Source organism: Sitodiplosis mosellana, unplaced genomic scaffold (genome assembly GCF_009176505.1).
Source record: "Sitodiplosis mosellana isolate CC-2019 unplaced genomic scaffold, AAFC_SMos_1.0 Smas_scaffold_47, whole genome shotgun sequence".
Lineage (NCBI taxonomy): Eukaryota > Metazoa > Arthropoda > Insecta > Diptera > Cecidomyiidae > Sitodiplosis > Sitodiplosis mosellana.
Genome location: NW_022595289.1, coordinates 3,138,672 through 3,157,744, shown reverse-complemented (window position 1 = coordinate 3,157,744; position 19,073 = coordinate 3,138,672). Strand labels below are relative to the sequence as shown.

At 36.6% G+C, this 19,073-nt stretch overlaps 1 protein-coding gene across 3 annotated transcripts; it reads right to left on the bottom strand.

Moving 5' to 3' along the window:
- Positions 1-159: 159 nt before the first annotated feature.
- Positions 160-17,317, bottom strand: LOC129570056 (uncharacterized). 3 transcript variants are annotated; one of them, XM_055449434.1, is made up of 7 exons: positions 16,794-17,317; positions 8,454-8,522; positions 3,336-3,492; positions 3,148-3,203; positions 2,719-3,082; positions 2,354-2,652; positions 160-2,284 (listed from the first exon to the last, which is right to left on the bottom strand). In XM_055449434.1, the coding sequence occupies exons 2-7, from the start codon at positions 8,502-8,504 to the stop codon at positions 1,436-1,438; spliced, it is 1,776 nt and encodes a 591-aa protein (XP_055305409.1). In that variant the 5' UTR covers positions 8,505-8,522; positions 16,794-17,317; the 3' UTR covers positions 160-1,435. The 3 variants fall into 3 exon arrangements, with proteins under 3 accessions (XP_055305409.1, XP_055305406.1, XP_055305407.1); XM_055449431.1 differs by having other exon boundaries at positions 3,330-3,492; positions 16,794-17,301; XM_055449432.1 differs by lacking the exon at positions 16,794-17,317 and adding an exon at positions 12,788-12,906 and having other exon boundaries at positions 3,330-3,492.
- Between the last annotated feature and the right edge of the window lie 1,756 nt (positions 17,318-19,073).

Sequence of the window (19,073 nt, the reverse complement as noted above, 5' to 3'; positions counted from 1 at the left end):
AAACAAATATTATGTCAACAGCAAGTATTTACTGTGAATAATTAAAATGAACACCTTTTTCCAGAATGATCTGAATAACCTGTGATTATTTCTCACTTACCCTTCTAGTTGACCATTCAATGTACTCTATCCAACGATGAATCCAAATTAATAAATTTCAATTTTAAAACGATTTATTTTCTAACTTTATGTATTACATCATTTAGTCTTACACTGTAATGCATTAAAAGATACCAGTCAAAATAGAAGATTCATACAAAAAAAATTCATTCCTCTCTCTCTCTCTTTCCCTCGTTCATTCAATAAATATTGGTTAATCGTAATTACAATAGTTTAAATAATAGTAAAGTAGGTATTAATTGGAAAATTGAATGGGATGCCAAAATTGTTTTTGATCTCGAAACAAAATTCGATTACTGATCGTTGTCTGCATTTGTATGAGAATTGACAACTTCTATCAATGTTAATTCGTTTTCCTTCAGTAATTTGAGGAATAAATTCGCTAATTTTACAATTATTCTGATGAAATGGATTAATTCTGTTGTTTTGATGTTAATAATATCATTGTTTTTTTTGCCAAATCAATTTGGAAGGTAGATTTTTACACTTTTTTCTTTACTTTGATCTCGATGTATGGGTTGTGTCATGTGTATTAGTTTGAGTATGTATGGATAGGCGTCAAAGAAATGCGACTACTATATTGCTAATATATTTATACATTTCGGGATGAATCTAAATCGGAATTTGTGATCATTATTTTTAATTGTGCTACGTCTAAATAACATCAGTTTTCAATAACAAAATTTCGTGTTGATTCAATTCGAATTGGAGTACGATAAAGATAGAACAATTTTCTTTACAAAATAAATTAATGCCCGAAATGTGTATAGTGTATCATCATAAGCTGGATTTTATGATGAAAAAAAAATTCACTTAAAATATTTTAAACTTAACATCTTATTAGCTTATTTGGTACTGTTACTGTTTTTCATTTAACTGTCCTTCAAACGTGTTTATCATATCAATTTCCGTTACAAAAAATATTTCTTGTTTCAATTTTGTTTCCGATGAGCAACGAAAGAATTTCCACGGAAAGCTTTGAAATTGTTCGATTTGGTTTCGTTTTTTTTCTGTTATTTTGCATAAATTCTGACAAGCAAAGAGAGTAAAAAACAAAGCAAAAAATATTTAAATGGCACAACACCTTCAAAACTGAGTTTGATCGAAGTATCCAAATATGAATTGAGCGTTTTTTGGATGATATTTTCATGTTTGTTCCTCTTAAATGCTCAATACTATTAATGAAGCGATTCGATCATTGATGAGTGTATCGTATTGTTGATTGTATAGAACTCCAAATTGCTCCTCGAAATATGTTCGGTGATTTGCAAATCGTGTTTTCGTTGGGGAAATCTTATTTTTTTTCTATTTTCGTTCATGTGGAATAAGCGACAGCGTAGCGTTTTTTTGGTAATGTATTTCCAGCAACTCGTTTCACGGTTGGGATTGCATGTGTTGGCGATGGCGTTGGAGTGAATGAAATTGCACGCTCCTTGATACTGAGTGAATAAGGACGAAGTCGGATGTACAGGAAGGCAGACAGCATGCATGATGCGAACAGAATGCTCAAGAGTACGACTAAGGCAATCGTGAAACCGGGAGTTGTCATGCAAATCAAACCTTCTTCGTGGCCAGAGATTACAACTGTGGGCTGTTCTTCGCTTGCATTCGACGGAGCTGCAATTGGGAATGTTAAATCACCCGATGACACCACATTAATGATACGATTCAGGCCGATTTCCTTTTCTGGATCTTCTCCGGCGGCTCTTTGTCTTCGAATGCGTCGATCGTTTCGGGCAACACCATTGAGGAAGGCATCCAATGGCAATGGTGGTGGTGGCGGAGGGCCATATTGCGATTCAGGGCCAACAGACAAATGATGCACATCCAAGCCGACATTACCATCCGAACACTGATCCGGGCAACTGATTCGACAGATTTGTATGGTGCACTGGAAATGGACTTCCATTGAGTCGGGGAATTTGAACGCTTGGAAATGTGCATATGAGAGAACCGATGCGCTGGCGCCGAAATTCTTTATTTTCGTGAAACGTGACATTAGCTTTGGGCGAGTAACACAGCCACGCTGATCAACCAATTGGATTGGAGCACGTTTACCATCGTGAGCAACACAGTTTCGTACCAGCATATCGAATTTGTTTTCATCGTCTTTAATAGCCAAAACCATTGTCATTGTTTGACCGATCTTCACTATTCCAGAAACCTGTATAATGATAGAAAGACGAATGTTGTTTTATTAAAATTACCCGAGTAAAATCAATCACAAACACACCTCGGAAGCCCATGGACCTTTGCCAACTTGAATTTGCATCCAGCAACCAACATTGTCGCCGGCGAAATCAGCTCGCACAATGTCCAACATATCAACGGGGAATGGTCTGAATGTAACGCTCTTCTCATACTGATCGTGCCAAGTGCAGCGCAGTTTTCGTGCTTGATCCCAAACTTCCTGCACCTGTGGATCGTACTGAAGTACAATGATGTTTTCGAAATATGTTCCCGAGCTTGTATCACTTCCGTATCCATATTGGCCAGTTTCGAGATTTCCGGATGTACCGCAAGCATGAATTCCTATAAATTTCATTGGATTTAAATTCGAATAAATGTTCTTTTTTATTTAGGCATGAGTCAATTTACCTATTTCAAATGTAGCCGATGTTCTTCCTAAGCCCGCTGGCAAGTACACACAGTTGATATTGCTGTAGTGTCCTTTCGAAAACACAATACCGTAAAATGGTTTGTCAAATTGTAGGAACACTTTCATTCCTTTCTTCTCGCACTTGACATCGAGTGAAATGATTTTGGGTGTATCAGTAGCCGGTGATGACCACAGTTCATTTGTTGCAGATGCGGCTGTCAATTGTTTTTCATCAGGAATTTCATTTGGATGATGTTTTTTGGGGAATTGGGGCGGGGATGGATATTGCGGGGGTAACGGTGGGTGTTGGAGACGCAAATGTGCCAAGTGGGGTGGTGGCGGTGGTGGTGGACCATGATACGCCTATATTATATTTAAAACATAAAGTTAAACTTTAGACAAATAAAAATTTTGAATATTTGAATTACCAAATGCTGTGACGGAGCCACAAAAGGTTGACCAACATTCGCACGGTTACCACCAACTGTTTTCCAAAAGACATAAAATCGAAACAAAATTATTTTTCTCGTCAAATAATAACCGAATATTTTCTTGAAGATCTTGACAAAAATTTGTTTGCTGCAATTCTTTTATCTAGAACAGATCGTACACTTACGCGGAGGAGGAGCATGTGGCAATAGCATAGCCGGTGGTGACTCTTGGTCCTGTGACTCTAATGCAACTTGATCGGCTTCTGTGTCAGGTTCATTTGGCGTCTTCTTATCCGGCGAAACAGCCTTCACAATTTCAACGGCCTCATCAGCCGCATAAATCTATGAAAAAGAACAAGAAAACCAACAAATGGTCAAAACAAACGTAATACTCGGAATGAAATTGCCCAAAGTCTTGAATAGAACAGTGAGTAAAGATTGATCATAAGGCCATTGAGCATGCGTGAAAATGGATAATGCCATAAATAATGTTCGTGATACGAACAACTCAATCTCACAGCATGGATTACTACAAGTGATCGACAACGATCTGTATATATGTGAGTCGGCCTGGCTCACGAGTGGAGACAAGAACAACAACAGCAGCAGCAACAACAACGACGACGTATGAAAACATAAACCGGAATACGCGTGCTTGGTGCCATTAACATCAATTTTACGATTGTACAGACAATATCGGATATACACTACAGAACAACTCAGTTTGTTTGTGTATACAAAAGCAATTTTTACGGTCAACTTTGACGATTGGCTTGATGATTTAGCTACAGCCTTGACGATAGTCACACATAAACTTGAAAGAAAGTGCATCGTAAACCAAATATATTCTATAGCTGAATAATGATAAATTGAAAAAGGAGATGTGGAATTTGAGAGCCAATCGTAGTAATACTATTATTAAAATATAATCTTTCGCCAATTTCCACGATCATCGTTAATGCGTCGCGTCGGTGCTGCAACAAATAGTTTTACGGTGCATACACTCTCTCAGCACTTTCTTTGAATTGTTCGGTTTTTACAAGGTGCAGATAGTGTGCGGTCACCAAAGACTTTTTCCACAATCTTTTCCAAGAATCAATAATATCGATTTTAAATGACATTGCAATCATTGGTAGAAAAAACTCAATGCACGCATTCGTTTGCAATGGAATAACTCGGGGAATATTGAAATATATGATTTTTAAGTTTGTATTTATGCTAGCACACGCACATACTTTTCGCTAAGCAGTGACATAAATTTTCAAAAAAAAAAATTAGAAAGTATTATTATTACAGACCGTGAATACGACGCATTCGGCCGTTAGAATGTAGCTATAACTTGATTGGAATTTACCCATTGAGAATTAAGATGACATTTTTAGTTTGTTCATTTTCTTCCATTTTTGTTTTTAAGTGTGAATTTCACACTGTGAAATCGAAAATATAAAAATTAAAAAACGAGCTTGGTAAAAGTTCGACAAGAATTATTACGTCTTTGAAAGAAAAAAAGTTCAGACACAAAATTGTATATAAAATGGCTTTTTACACAAATCTGACAAATGCTTGAAATAATTGTGCAACTTCTCGAAAATGCAAATATGAGTGAATGAATGAAATTCGTGTTAAATGCTTGCGCAAAAAATTGTGCTATTTTAAAGTGTAATCCCGAAAAATCGTTGCACCACAATCTTATCAGCAAGTGCATGGAGGAGAAAAAAGAAGAACGTGGAAAATGAAAATGAGAATGTGCATGAAGTTGTTGATGTCGGCTGAACTGGTTATCAAAAATATGAGGCTATAAAATTCGCCAAACGCACACAATATTCCATTGATCATTAAAATATTCAGGTTTGTGAGAACGGGCGAAAAGAGAAGGCTTGACCAACGGAATTTTCATTGGAAATTCTTTCTTAATTGCAGTTTCGTTCGGTGTGAGTGTGTCTGTGGCTCTGTGTGCCAATACAATGAACAAACTGTGCGCGGTTGATGTTTATCGGCTGCCAAAAGCAAATCTTCATTCTGACTGTGCAATGGAATTGATTCTACTCTCCCTGTTATAAACACATTCACACACACACACACACACACACACGATGATGTGGCTACGATCGATGCCTCGTCGTGAGCGCGAGCCGCAAAAATATTCATATCCAAACGATGGCGAAACAAAAACATCGAAAGCACGCATCAACCAAAATCCATTTCATATGCAGGCATAAATATACGCGCCGGAAAAAAGTGGAGCAAATATTTTCTCTTTTACAGTTTTATCATCTTCGGCTTCTGTGTCTCGTGCATTTGGAATCGGCTGGAATCGACTGTATTTCTCTCTTCCGCAATATGAGGACGGAACGCATTTTTGTCATTGTCCGTATGTGAACTGTCTTTGACCAAAAATTAATTGTTAAATCTTGTGTGTCTGTGTGTTTCTCTTCTCTCTCTTTCTCAATCTCTCGATGATCATGCAATATAACACACCATATGATACAGACGTTTGCTTTTTCGCAATATTCCACTATGTCAGCCAATAAATTGCTAATGAGGTCTCTTGATTTTTCGTATTCAAGAGAAGAAAGTTCACCAGTTCAATGAAACTGAATGAGTTGGCTGATTGCCGTATTCGATCAGCATTCGTTCCATTAATTATAACTCCTTGTTAGTGTAAATGTTAATGATTGGATTTTAGCCGTGTTACGCACTTATTTGTTGCAATCGGTGTGTAAACATGTGTAGCAACAAGTTCATTTTTCAAGTGTTCTACCAAACGTGTTCCCATCGTTTGCTCGCCGAACAAATTGCTTTCATAAATACGTACGTATTTGATTCTCTTTTTTCCGAACAATTTTTCATCGGCATGGAAAATGTGCTTTGCGGCACAAATTGACTTTCCAGGTAAGTGCGCCACGGTAAGATTAACTCGCAAGCTTCATTTTAGCTTGGTGAGTTGATTCTCCGAGCGAAAGAGCAGTTTTTTTAAACAAATTGTCAAAGGTTTCTGAACATATCTCACCGCAATTGCTCGGTTGCCGGCGACATAATAACGATAAGATGCACCACGACCTTGACTTTAGATGTTTATCAATTATAAATTGATCTTATCAATTGTTCGTACTGTAAATGTTCAAGTGGATTCTTTTGCTCGGTTGAATTTCGAAAGCAAATGAAAGGTTCTCGGGTTACGAGATGCAAAATTTTGATATTGACCTGATGATAAAGCAAGGCAATGATGTGGTTCACAAAATACCCGAATAAATTGAACACGCATACGATTCAAGCCATGCATAAGGGAACACAGTGTGCGCGCATGAAGTGGTTTTGTGTGAAAGAAGAACGAAGCGCTTGGTTCGCATGTACTCGTTTTCCTGAGCTCACAAATGATAATGTGAAAAGTGTTGCGAAGCGATGTCGAAATGACCGCATAAATTCGCGCTATTGGAATGTAAATTCCCTGCGGCATTCAACTTCTTCCTCATGCTCTCTCAGTGCCACCGGTATGTGTGCATGTGTGTGTATATATCACTTGGGTCTGGATATCAAAAGAACCCATAAATATTCGCTTTTTGACAATGTGCGCACACTGACTTTTACATTCTTTCATAGTTGTTCTTTTCAAATTGGCACGATCATTGGCTATTTTGCCTTTTGTCATTCGGAGCACCATTGATTGGCTCCATTTCAGCCATTTACACGATTCGGTTTCTTCTTCATTTCAATGTCGGCTTCTATTTTCATCAAAAATTAAATTACATGTACTTTCTAGAGACATATTAGTCGGTCGGTTAGTTTTAAAACCGCAAAACCCAAAATGATATCTCCGCAAACAGCGAAATGATTCTTCTTGTTTGGCAATTGATGAGTTAAACAAGATGAGCCGTGAGAGTTTTTTTTTCTTTCTCCCTTCATTCAAAGCTCCAAATCACTGCGGCATTTTTTGTGCGCATTCAAATTGACTCCATTTGAAATGAATTATTTTCGTGTTTGAATTGATATTCTTTTCACAGCCCAAAATAATAAATGACGCTCATTTTCCCACTTTGAATATGCCTTTAAATAAAATTTCTTTTTTTACATCATTTAAAACACTTTTAAGTTTTTATTATGCCGAAAAGTAGGCATGTGCGATGATGAATATGAATAATTAATATGTTCGTTAGAATCGACAAAAGCCAAGATTACAGGTGTCACATTGCACCTTGCCCAAAATGAAATTACAATTCGTTTACATAAAAGCTAATGTTAATTGGTCATGCTCGGTTTGGTGAATTTTACGGGAGTCGCATTATCAACCGGCTCAGATCTGTGTGTTCTTTGTATTTTTCATCGCTTTCGTATACATTTCAATTCAATAGCATGCCAATGAAAAAATGTACAGTTACAAACGAAAATGAAAAGCTATAACAAGCGATCGCGAATTAAAGGTAAACAAAATTCGGAGTAGCACGAATGTGAATTGAATCGGATTACAAGAAATGAGATCATGGTTCAATCGTCGAAGTGAAATGAATGAGTTTCAAAGGTGTAAAATTTGAAGACGAAAAAAACGGATAAAGGAGTTCGGCTAATAATTAACTTGAATGTTCCCATGCTCTCTTCAACGGTCGTCGATCACTTTCAATGCGTATTGTTTGACCTGCGCATTAAAAAAAAAGAGATCATGAATGTGCAATAGTAGTCCCAACAAGAATTTTCCCACCTGGTGTCCATTTGTTCGACAAAAATGATTCTTTTCAAAAGCCTAAGCAGTTCAACGCAGAGTAAAAGTACACACCTGGATACACATCCATATTCATATACATATGCCAGAGAGCAGACGACGCAGAAAAATTAAAATGAAATTAGATTAATCATGTATGTCGCTTGTTTCGTGTGTGAAGTGTGCGAATGTGTCTGTCGAACGAGAGAAGAACAAAAAGAAATTGCTTGTTCGCGCGCGTGCACGCACGCTCGTTCAACTGGGAGAGAAAAGAAAACCGCATAACGGTACTTAAGTAAGTAATGTGAACATGGTCCGATTGGATCGCAGATCGAATATTCTGAATGAGCGTCAACCAAGCGTCGATAAGAGTGATATGGTTCGACAGCCACGGCCGCTTTGTGTCCAACACAATTTGTGCACATTTTCGTTTCAATGTACGCAATTCAAAATAATAAATGATTTTATAAACCACATTATTTTCACTTTCCACGTCTAATTCCGTTATTTGCATCCAACACCGGACACTCATCAATAAGACATTTGCATGCACTCTTTCTTCTTACAAATTACATACAAGTAAAGGTCCTGATTTTTGTTGTCATCTTACCTGAGCCAAGATCAACATTAACATAAAATTTATTGTGATGAAAGTCCTCATTGTCTTATGCTGCGAAATCTGTAATCATTTGAAAAAAAAGAAGAGAATTTCTAGGTGTTAAGAATGTAAATAATTAGTAAATGTAAAATTTTGGACGTAAAAGATAATTGGGTAAGTAATTCATTGATATGAGTGATTCGTTCCCGATAAGAATTGTCAGACACCGTCATGACCTATGTTCCATGTTTTTGCTTGTCTTCTTCGACAAACGAAGCGTGATACTGATAAGAAGATTTCAATTCAGAAGCGAATAAAAACAATCAGGCAATAGAAACAATGACAAATTCAACAAGACAATACAAATGACAATGCACCCGAAGCCAACGAAAAAGAAATGGCGCTCCAGTGCTTGCAAACAAGACAAGACGAGACGATAAAATAAAACTTAAGTGTCCCACGATGCGATAAAAAAAAGTTCGAATTTGAGAAAATAGTCAAGTGCATTGCGCGAATACTTAGCAAAATGTGTTACACACCTTAACACAAAAAGACTTTTAATGTACACTTAACACCACATATTATTCCAAATTCCACTCATTAATGTCTCTTCTAAATCTGAAATGGTAACGACGGCACACACATATACATACATGCCGCAGCCATTGTGGCACGGCGCAACGCATTTTATGACATACAGCAAAATCGTATCAATTTTATGTGTCATTGCAAAGAGAGAAAATAACAAGAGAAACACATATAAAGAAAAACTGAGAAGACAATAAATGCATACGGCGAAAAGGTGTGTGAAATATGCCTCTTGACATTGTTTATTTCATTCGCTTCGCGTTACGGAAGTGTACAATGGAAAAACAACGTAGACAGTCGCCGTTGTCGTCGTCGTCGTCGCCGCCGTTGTTGTTGTTATTGTAGTCGGTTTGTTTCGTTGAGAGAGACACACAAACCCGAATGGAAGAAAATAAAAATAGAACATAAACCCAAGCCAACTCAACCCAAGCAGAGTTGCATTTCACAGACAACTCTTGTCGAATGGCTTGAAAACGCTGACAGCGTAATTGAGCCGATCCAAGTCGACTAAGTCTTGAAGCAATGAATCTCTGGCTGAGTGTATGTGTATAATTTCCAAATGATCCCAGAAAATATGGGCCATAGTAAACAATAGCTTATAGCATCATTTCTGTTTCAAAGATGGTATTATACGACTCCCTTTCAACGCTTTTTGCATACAATTCACAGTTATGTCTTTGTCGTTTGTTAGAAGTGCAATTTATAGTACACGGCACATGTGCAAGATCAACTCACGGAGATTTGCTTTAATTTGCCACATGCCTTTGTACTGTTACAGTTTCCCATTGTTCACTATCGATTAACGGCGGCTCATTAGCACGCACTTTTATTATGATTATCATTGTTACTATCGTGGTTAAGCATATACGTATACATGTATGTAAATCAAATGATGTGCTCGCAATGCAAATCAAGTTCAGCCATAGATTACGTGAAATCAAGGTGAATCAATTAAAATTTGCCTAACTATCGGTACGAATCGGTTTTCTCGTGCGTACGCTTTTCATTTTCCCTCGGTAAATAGTCTAGGGGGAATGTTTGAATTTTCTTCTTCTGAAACCAGTTGAACGACGGGAAAATTTGCGAATGCGATTTAGGTTTTTGAATATGGATGAGGGAAATTATCGAAAAAAATCATCTAGAGACACTGAAAAATGCAAAAAATTGAAAGAAGAAAAGCTTCCCAATCAGAAAATTGAATGAAATGAGGTCTTTTCTTTTTGACAAATCGAGAACATTCCCTGCGAAGATTATTATTAGTTAATAACTAAACAAAAAATTGTTGAAATTTAATTTTCCATAATTGTTTTGAAAACATGCAACTGTTAAAAACATACAATAGACACACAATGAGTTGGTCGGGATGTGAAAATTACGCATTTATGACGATATTTTCACAGTCTTTTGTGAAGAACGCACGTGAATAGTAAACTTAATTCTGGAAACATGGGGGGTTAATTGGCAATAATCAACTAAAAAAGCATCCAAATCGTACGTTAAATGGAATCCACTCAAATTCTAAATATATTTAGGTGAAAAATCATTTGTGAAATTCAAAGAAAACATTCAAATAAATTGAAGAACTCAGCAAAAATTGTATATAAGCGTTTGCATTTGAATTGTGCCAAGTCATTGTGCTGCTCACTTCCAAAGTTTCATTTATTTCCAATAGTTCCAATAGTGGAAGGGAAAAAAGATCGACTGCGTCGCAGATGATGGATCGTTGGTACGTTTAGTAATTTGGTCATGAATTAAATAGGTAATGAAGTCTAAATATGTGCTTTGATTATTGCTCGAAAGTTAAATTGATTGTGTGTGCATGTGTGTGTGTGTGTGTGTGCTACGCCATGATCATTGGTCTCAATTCAATTGAAATCTGTTTCTATAGTCTGAAATTTATACTCTCGTAAAGATTTCCGCTTCGCATAAATTGATCAGAGTTGATTCTCCGCTTGAGTTGATGTCAATGATATATTCACCGTTCTTCTTATGTCTATTTTTATTTCTTCTACTTTTTTTTCTCTTCATCGCTCGCGTAATGCTTTTTGTGTCAATAATTTTAACCAACTATTACCTCAATTGGCATGCTAAAAGATTTCGATTCGCGTCCGTCGGCGTTCTCGGTGTGTTTTCCCAACTGAATACGATCAGCGGCATATTCGATTAGTGGTTCATTTTGCACACTTTCTCTATGTGTATGCCGACACATTTTGATATTCCAATATGATTTCTGTTTCCATCAAAACCTCTAATTGGTTTTTGTCTAGCAAATTTACGTGCGCTTTTTTTTCTTAGACGTTTCCGAAGGCTTGAATCGAGTTCTTTTTTTTCTTGTTCCATCCAATGTTCCGCAGAAATCGTAAATCCACTGTATTTACTTTTGTACTGATTTAAAAGAGCCTTTCGTTTTTTTTTCTTCGACAAACGTTTTCTGTTTTTCTTCTTCTTCTTCTTCTTCGTTCTGTCTTCATACTAAGCTATTTTGACGCAAGTGTGGCGATTTACAAGTACAAAGCGATTTTATGGGCATTATACGTGTTTTATTGTTGTCCATCTTGCGAATGCTTTCTTCTTTTATTGATTCGGGAAGGCATATGTATGCTTAGTCATTTTTTAATGCACTTCGGTCATTGATATGATGGTGATATTGAACTCTCTCGCTCTCGCTCTACCGATCGTGTGCTCTTGAGCCAATGAAACTCGGCAAAGAAAGCATAGAAGAAAAACAGAGCTTTTTCTATTGAGTAGAAAGGTTGGTCGCAGTAACGAATGCGTATTATTGGAATTTATTGGATTTCAATTGAAATCCACTATTTTATTTGCAACTTAATACGTTTCTCTTTAGTTTGTGTCGCCGTATATTTGTAACCATCATCATAATAAATCTTGCGACTATTTCCATGGACTAATCGTTTGAAATTGTGTCTCCATGAATTTGCTCATTGTATGATGAGAATATTTTAGGAACAAAAAAGGACTATTCAGACAATTTGTATATATTGAACGAATTGGGTCAATGTGACACAAGAGTTTTCGATGCAAAATTTTTCGGTAACTATTTCTTTCATCTTATTCGTACGTTAAAAAAACAGTTTCACTTCTCTCACTCGACAGACGCAAACGATCGGTTCTCTTCTGTTGAAGAAAAAAAAGGTGCATTATAATCGGCACTTGTGGCATGCTATCGTTTGTTTTCTTTTCAATGACCAGTTATTTTGACGAGTTGCATGCAAAACGTCGAAAACATGATGCATCCGAGAAACTGATTGTAAATATGTACACAGTACTCATGCTTCTGTTTAAAGCGACGCACTCGACTGCTGGCTACATTCTTCGCCTCGCACATAGAACTTAATCGGTTTTGCGCAGTCGATAACATTTTGTCTTCTTTTAGCTGCACGAAAGACTCGTGTGTGCTGCTTTTAACATGAGATCTGCGACCTAAAGAAGTGGATATTGATTGGTATGCTTTTGAATTGAGTAGTGCTGTGTAGCAAGTGAAACAGCATCATAAAACAGAACAAGAAGGAGGAAAAGAAAAAGACGAAGAAGAAGAGGGAAAAAATCAACAACATGAAGAACGCGCTTTCCTTTGGATACGTCTTACAATTTATTTTTTTGCAACGTTCCTCCCTCTCTCTTTCTCTCTTTCGTTTCCCGACTGGCATTGGATCTTTCTCTTTGTTGTGCACACTTGTGCACGAGAATATTTCAATAAATGATAAATGTTATTCAATCTACTTGCAATTTATACGTACGTTGAATTCATGGACTGGAGTGGTGGATCTCGTGGTGCTGAGGTACGAATAGAAAATCGAATGGATTGAACCAATGACTGACTGAACGAACGAAAAAATGAGACGACGCACCAACACACACTCGCACTCACATATGCAAAGACGGCAAAGCGAAAAAGATTATGCATAAATTAACTTCAAAATGAATGTAAATTTTTCTGCTTTTCCTTTCAGCAGGGCAAATGCGATGTGACCCAATTTTCGTGGACATAAATTGTTGGATAAATGAAAGAGAAAAATAAATTGTATAAAATGTATCGTAAGTCGAGCGCGCTGCTCAACAGTTATTAAATCACACGTGTCATCCGCAAGTAAAGTGGAATCTACAGCACCATATTCTTGCTCTATTCATAGTTTAATGAGTCGCTCAAATCACTGGGTCGCCTAACATGGATTTTCCTTTTATTTTGATATTCACCATTTTCAAAAGACCAAAATTATTCATTAATTTTGTATTATGTTCGGACTGAATGCCAGACAAATTGCAGAAAGTGTCTAAATATAATAATGTATGTTTCTGTGTGTTTTTTGCTATGACTCCTTGTCTACTTGTGGCTGCCGTGGTGTAGTGAACCAAAGTCGGTCACATTCCACAACATTATGAATATTCGAGCGTTCAGCATAATTTCTGCATTTCTGCTGAATTACTCAAATACGCAACAAGCAATTAGCTCCTATGGCGCACCTGTATGGCGTTTATTGAGAATTTATAATTATCCAGAACATGAAAGCAGAAATCCAAACGAAATGAACGTGAAATGCCAACATGTTGCTATCATCATTGATGTGTGTGTGCGCGCGCTAAAGAAGAAGATGATGATGAAAAAAACAACAGTTCAAAACACACGCACACATCTTCGTTTTTCGCAATGACATGCAATACTCTGGTATGCACACATGACAGGTACCGTTATCGACGCTCAGGTATACCTTTCCTCAGCCACAAGTGGAAATTAATGTAAATGAAAACAAAAACAATTCACTTGTACCTGTACGAACGTTGCAGGAAACGTAAATTCATGTTATTATTATTGTACACACTGACACTGATGATTCGTCTATTTCGCGACACATGGTAATGAAATTTAAAAAGATCAAGATCAAGCGAAAATTTTGAATTTTTTTCTTAGAGTTGTGCGGCGATAACTTGAATCGTTTGTCACACATTTATCAAAATCTCATGGAAAATATATGTCTCAAGCATCCCGAATCGAGAGCTATTCAACAATTAATTCAAGATTTCTTTCTTATAATATGATTCACTCAATTGGATGCTCCAACGGAACCGTGTGCAATTTAGCTTCACATTTGTGAATAAAAAGAGAAAAAAACATTCAAAATTGTTACATAAAAAAAAAACTAGGGAAAACAGGGTAAATGTTGAAATTATGAGAAGACAATTGAATATGGAGTAACAATTGTGTGAATAATAAATGAACAAGTATACGCTGTGATCGCGAGAATATTTCATAATCTCCCGCTCTCTCTCTCACTGTTGACGTATTTGTTTTTGTCATGATCTCGACATTTAATTCGTTTTAGATTCTCTCCACGTTGCTTCATATGTGCGCGATATAATTCAGAATTTCTGCAAGTTTTACGCGTCTGCGGGCAATTTCAGTCATGCCAATTTACTAAGTGTACTATACAATCAAAAGCGGTTTTTCCCTCCATAGAAATGGTTGGAAAAATGTAAAACTATTAATAGTTTAGATAAATTGTACTAATTAAATGTTTTTCTCTTTCGACCCATTGCATTATTTTCAGTGCATAAATAATCAGTTTAAGCATTGAACGTATACTTTTGGCCTATGCTGTACGAACATTTCATTCTTACACGCATCCTAATGCAAGCATTTAACAAGTTGTTCAATTTAAACCAACGAGAAATTGCATGATTCAATCCATTCATAACCTGTTTTATTTTTTCGTCTTCTATCCCGAATATTTTCGTCTTTTGTTATATGAAATTAGGAATGTTGTATCATTATTTCGCATTCTTGGAACTGAAAATATACGGATCAAATTGTTAGGCATTGTTCTTTCGAGTGGAGTTTGCAATTTCGCTGATAGCATTAGTTGGCCTATTTTCGAGCAGCAACGGCGCTGTTATGATTGCACAATTGCAAAACCTAATTTAAATTCAACGGAAGTTCAGAACATTTCACTGTGATAGATTATAATTAGTTCACACAAGTCAAGACAAGTCGACTTGAATTGAGGATAACATATTTCTCGTTCGAGTCTCAGCCTGAGACGGATCGAGTAACAGTGCAAATGATTTCTTTCTCCCACACTGTAAGACATCACTTGTGAAATCACCTCGTCAAGTTTCTCTTTTCTTTGCTCTTTGATCATGTGCGATATTAATAAAGATTATTATTATTAATCGAGATGCATCCTCTTCATTTTCTCATTTAAAAAAAAAAAGAAGAGTAGAAGTAGTTAATAAGATGAAAAAAATAGACTTGTGCTCACTATTAACGCGTTTTCTGTGGAACAAAAACTTTTTCCAAATGTCAACTGCTTTAATGTCGCACGTAAAAATGAATTTAATTATTTGTTTGACACGAGGGGAAAATCGGCGCAACTGCAGCTCAGATGTACGAATGGGAATTACGCACAAGTTTCTGATATCAACTATTTTCTCTTCGATTCGTGCAATCTGCGACAGTGGAAATTATTCGCACTAACATAGCCTCGTATACATTGTGTTTGACATCGGTGAAAAACTACTCTTCAAAATAAATGGTTCAATGCCGCTTGTGACAAGAGATGGAGACCATGGCGACGAACATTGTGAATGTGTGTCTTTGTCGGCGAACCTTTCGAATAATATCGAAAGAAACATACGTTTATATTTAATGTGGCGTGAACTTCAAATCCAATTTGTTGATCCAATTCTTTTGTAAAAATTCATATTTTCAATTAAATGAAATAGAAAATAATTTCACATTTCAATACTCGATTCGGTCATATTTTTGACTTTCAAATTCTAATCATTATTGAGAATTTTGATGAATTCTATTCAAATGGTAAAAGGCGGAAAAGAAAATATTTTACTTAATTTAATTATATTTTTCCATCAAATTCAAGCAAAAAAAAATCACAGTTCAAAAACGGAGTTGCCGAATTAAGTTCGTTCAAATACCAAAGTCTGCATAGGTTCTTATATTTTCGGGTGCATTCGAAAAGAACGAAAATTTATTCCAAAAATGGCAATATCACTCAAGAAAAGAAATCATGGTGATATCATCGAGACTCAATAAAACCTGAACTTGATTGTTGTGCAAATGTTTTCGAATCCGACGACCGTGCGTGAAACGTTTGTTGACCGAAAAACTGTCATAAAATGGAAACGATGTCGGAAGATGCAATGAAAGACACTGTTTACATTAATAAATGAATCATAAAAGAAGAAAGAAAAAAAAATTGAGAACAATTGAGCGAGAAAAAGGCAATAAAAGCTGAAAAAGTGCAATTGCGCGCGCGTTGCGCAAAAAAGGAACTAAAACTACATTTGTATCGACATTGCGATCAATATGGGTGTAGATCAGTAGATCATTGAGCCCATTATGTTGACCATGTCTTGCGATCGAGACAGCCGCTTCGTCAGAAAAACAATCATATCACAACTTTTGTGTTCATAGATTGTAATCGCTGATTATGGTGAATTGACATTTAGATCAATTTTCCAATATGGAGACAGTTGAGAATTGTTTCGCTCTGCTTTTGTGTATGTCGTTGATGTGCTTTTCCGTTGCGTTTATTCATCAATTGCGTATTTCGTGCACTTTTTACAAACGAAAAATAAAAGAAAATTTCCACAGACACACGCACAAAGACACATCAAGTGCTGTCGCGTTTCTAGACAGTCACTTGATTTTCCAACGACAATTTTTGTTCCGTAAATATATATGGTTGATTGAATAAATCGCGAAGATAAATAAATCTTCAATGAACTTACCGTATAGCACGTGCCTGAAAAATAAATCCAATCGATATTTGTCTCACTGTAAATCCGATTTTGATAGTTGATAGTTTGTTCACAATTGTCAATTCGTCTTTTTATCAATGTTCAATTTCAAAATGAGATTTTTTTCTGAAATTCTCTTTTTTTTCAATGCACTAAAACCGTGTACTGGCCCGTGGATTTTCTCCAAACGAAACTCACTGAAATTCTACACCAAAATCAATAAGCCCTCGAGCGAAAGCTATGCTGTCTTAGCTAGTTATTGTATCAAAGAACTGAATATCGAAATAATTTTTCTGTAGGTCGCGTACAATGTGAATGAGGAACTCTCGTCTGAACCGTACCACGGTTAATGTAAGAATGTTTTGTCCACCTGTTTACTATCAACGATACACGTCTCTGCGACAGACACACTGTATGTTCGCGGAAAAACGCGATTTTGTTGTGATTCTCTGTTTGATTGTTTTTTCTTCTGCTTCTACGTTTTTTTCTTTGCTTGTGTGGTTGCTCGGCGCACACGACGACTACTCACTGTGCGAATGTGAACGTGTGTGCCTCCGGATCAAGAGCCAGAGAAAAGAGAAATGATCAACCGAAAATCGCACACATGCGTTGCTCCGCTCGATTCGGCTCGGCATAGCTCGACTCGGTTCAAGTGCAAGGCATTACAGTACATGGAACACATATACGTATAAATTCCGCAAAGAGTGGAATAGGTTCACCACGTGTTTGTTTTAATTAATTTTGATGAACTGTGCTCTCTCTCTCTCTTTCTCTTTCTCTTCGCGCATAGCATAACAAAATCGAAAACCAAACTGACTAGACCACCCCGCATATGTTACATGCTATGGATAGTGTGGCACAGTGTTTGCTCTCTCAATAAAATAAGAGTTGAATGAGATCCTGAAACGATCTGAATTATGGATGCTCGTATTGGGCGATAAGATATGAGCTTTCGTTTAACAAGCAAATTTAAGAAAAACGAATTGACCCATTTTCCACTCGAAACGTGTTTTAATTGAAATAACAAACGGCTCCGTCCAAAAATTTCACCTTCAACGAGATCATTGTTTCTTTTTTTTGCAACATTCTTTTTGTATTCATTTGTTGAGTGGTTTTTGGTGAATATCAAAAAGAATCTTATTGTGGACTGCTTTTTTTTAAATCCAAAAACAAACAAGTGATTAAGGTTTCGATCTCTTTTGTATGTTTAAAAGAAAGAGAAAAAACTTTTTTTCAGTGCTTTTTGGTTTTGTGGTGACGAAATGCGAATAGTTCGTTAGTTTGAGGCGGATATTGATTTTGCTGTGTTTTGTTTCTCTTTCCATTGGTCAATTGGATATCATCATCAATCGTTCTAACAGCTCGCAATCCGCAATTAAAACCCATAATCAATGAAATCCACCCATTGAATATAGCAATTCTTTTTCATTTTTTACTTGCAAGTTGTTCGCTTTCATCTATTTTTAGCTAAAGCAATTTCACACATCAACTAATTATGGTTATTAGCAAATAACAAGCCAATGAAACACGAACCATTGCTTACCTGCACTCGCGCGCTGCGGATTGCCATTTCTTATACATTCGGAGAAATGAGAAATGAGCAGCACATACTAACAACTCATTCGAATGCGCATGCATTTAGCCAGCCAGCCAGTCAGCAAGAGCGCGAACAAACCGATACAAGGCGATCTGAACCTCAATAAATGAACGATGCACACGCATCGTCATTGCCATTGCAATCACTCGTTCGCATCGAATGTGTGACACAGGCGATTCAACCAAGTCTGTTGACACAGAATTTCGAAGTTATTTAGCGTTTTATTATTATTGTTTTTATGGCTGTGTTTCTTATTATCAGTATTCAGTATTCACTCTTTCTACGTTGCAGTTTCCTTTCTTTTCCGCGAATACTGTGCGATTTTGTGCTGCGAAGAACATTGAATTGACCAGCTCTTGAAAAGAGCGAACACATCTCCGCTGCAAAGCACATACGTACAGAGAGGAAGAGAGATGAAAAAGAGCATCGATCGCGCGCGCACACGCTCGCACTTCAGAAAAGATGAATGTTGAAAGAGAATCACAGAAAATTTAAATCGGTTATTCAATGTGTGAGAAATGGTTCATTCATGGCTCGTTTAGTTGCTGCGAAAATAAAACAAAAATAAAAACGTTAACATAAATTCGGAAACGGAGAAAAGATGCATTTTTGTTACTTTTCGTATCTGCTTGAGGTTGAAAACTATGAGTTTTGCTTGAAGGATCAATCGATTG

What these genes read in the sequence shown, in the direction of transcription:
- LOC129570056 (XM_055449431.1), bottom strand. Translation starts at nt 8,504, where the DNA reads ATGAGGACTTTCATCACAATAAATTTTATGTTAATGTTGATCTTGGCT. An exon ending in TGGCTCCGTCACAGCATTTG is followed by an intron (nt 3,083 to 3,147) that starts GTAATTCAAATA and finishes AATATAATATAG; the next exon opens with GCGTATCATGGTCCACCACC. An exon ending in ATCGGCTACATTTGAAATAG is followed by an intron (nt 2,653 to 2,718) that starts GTAAATTGACTC and finishes TGAAATTTATAG; the next exon opens with GAATTCATGCTTGCGGTACA.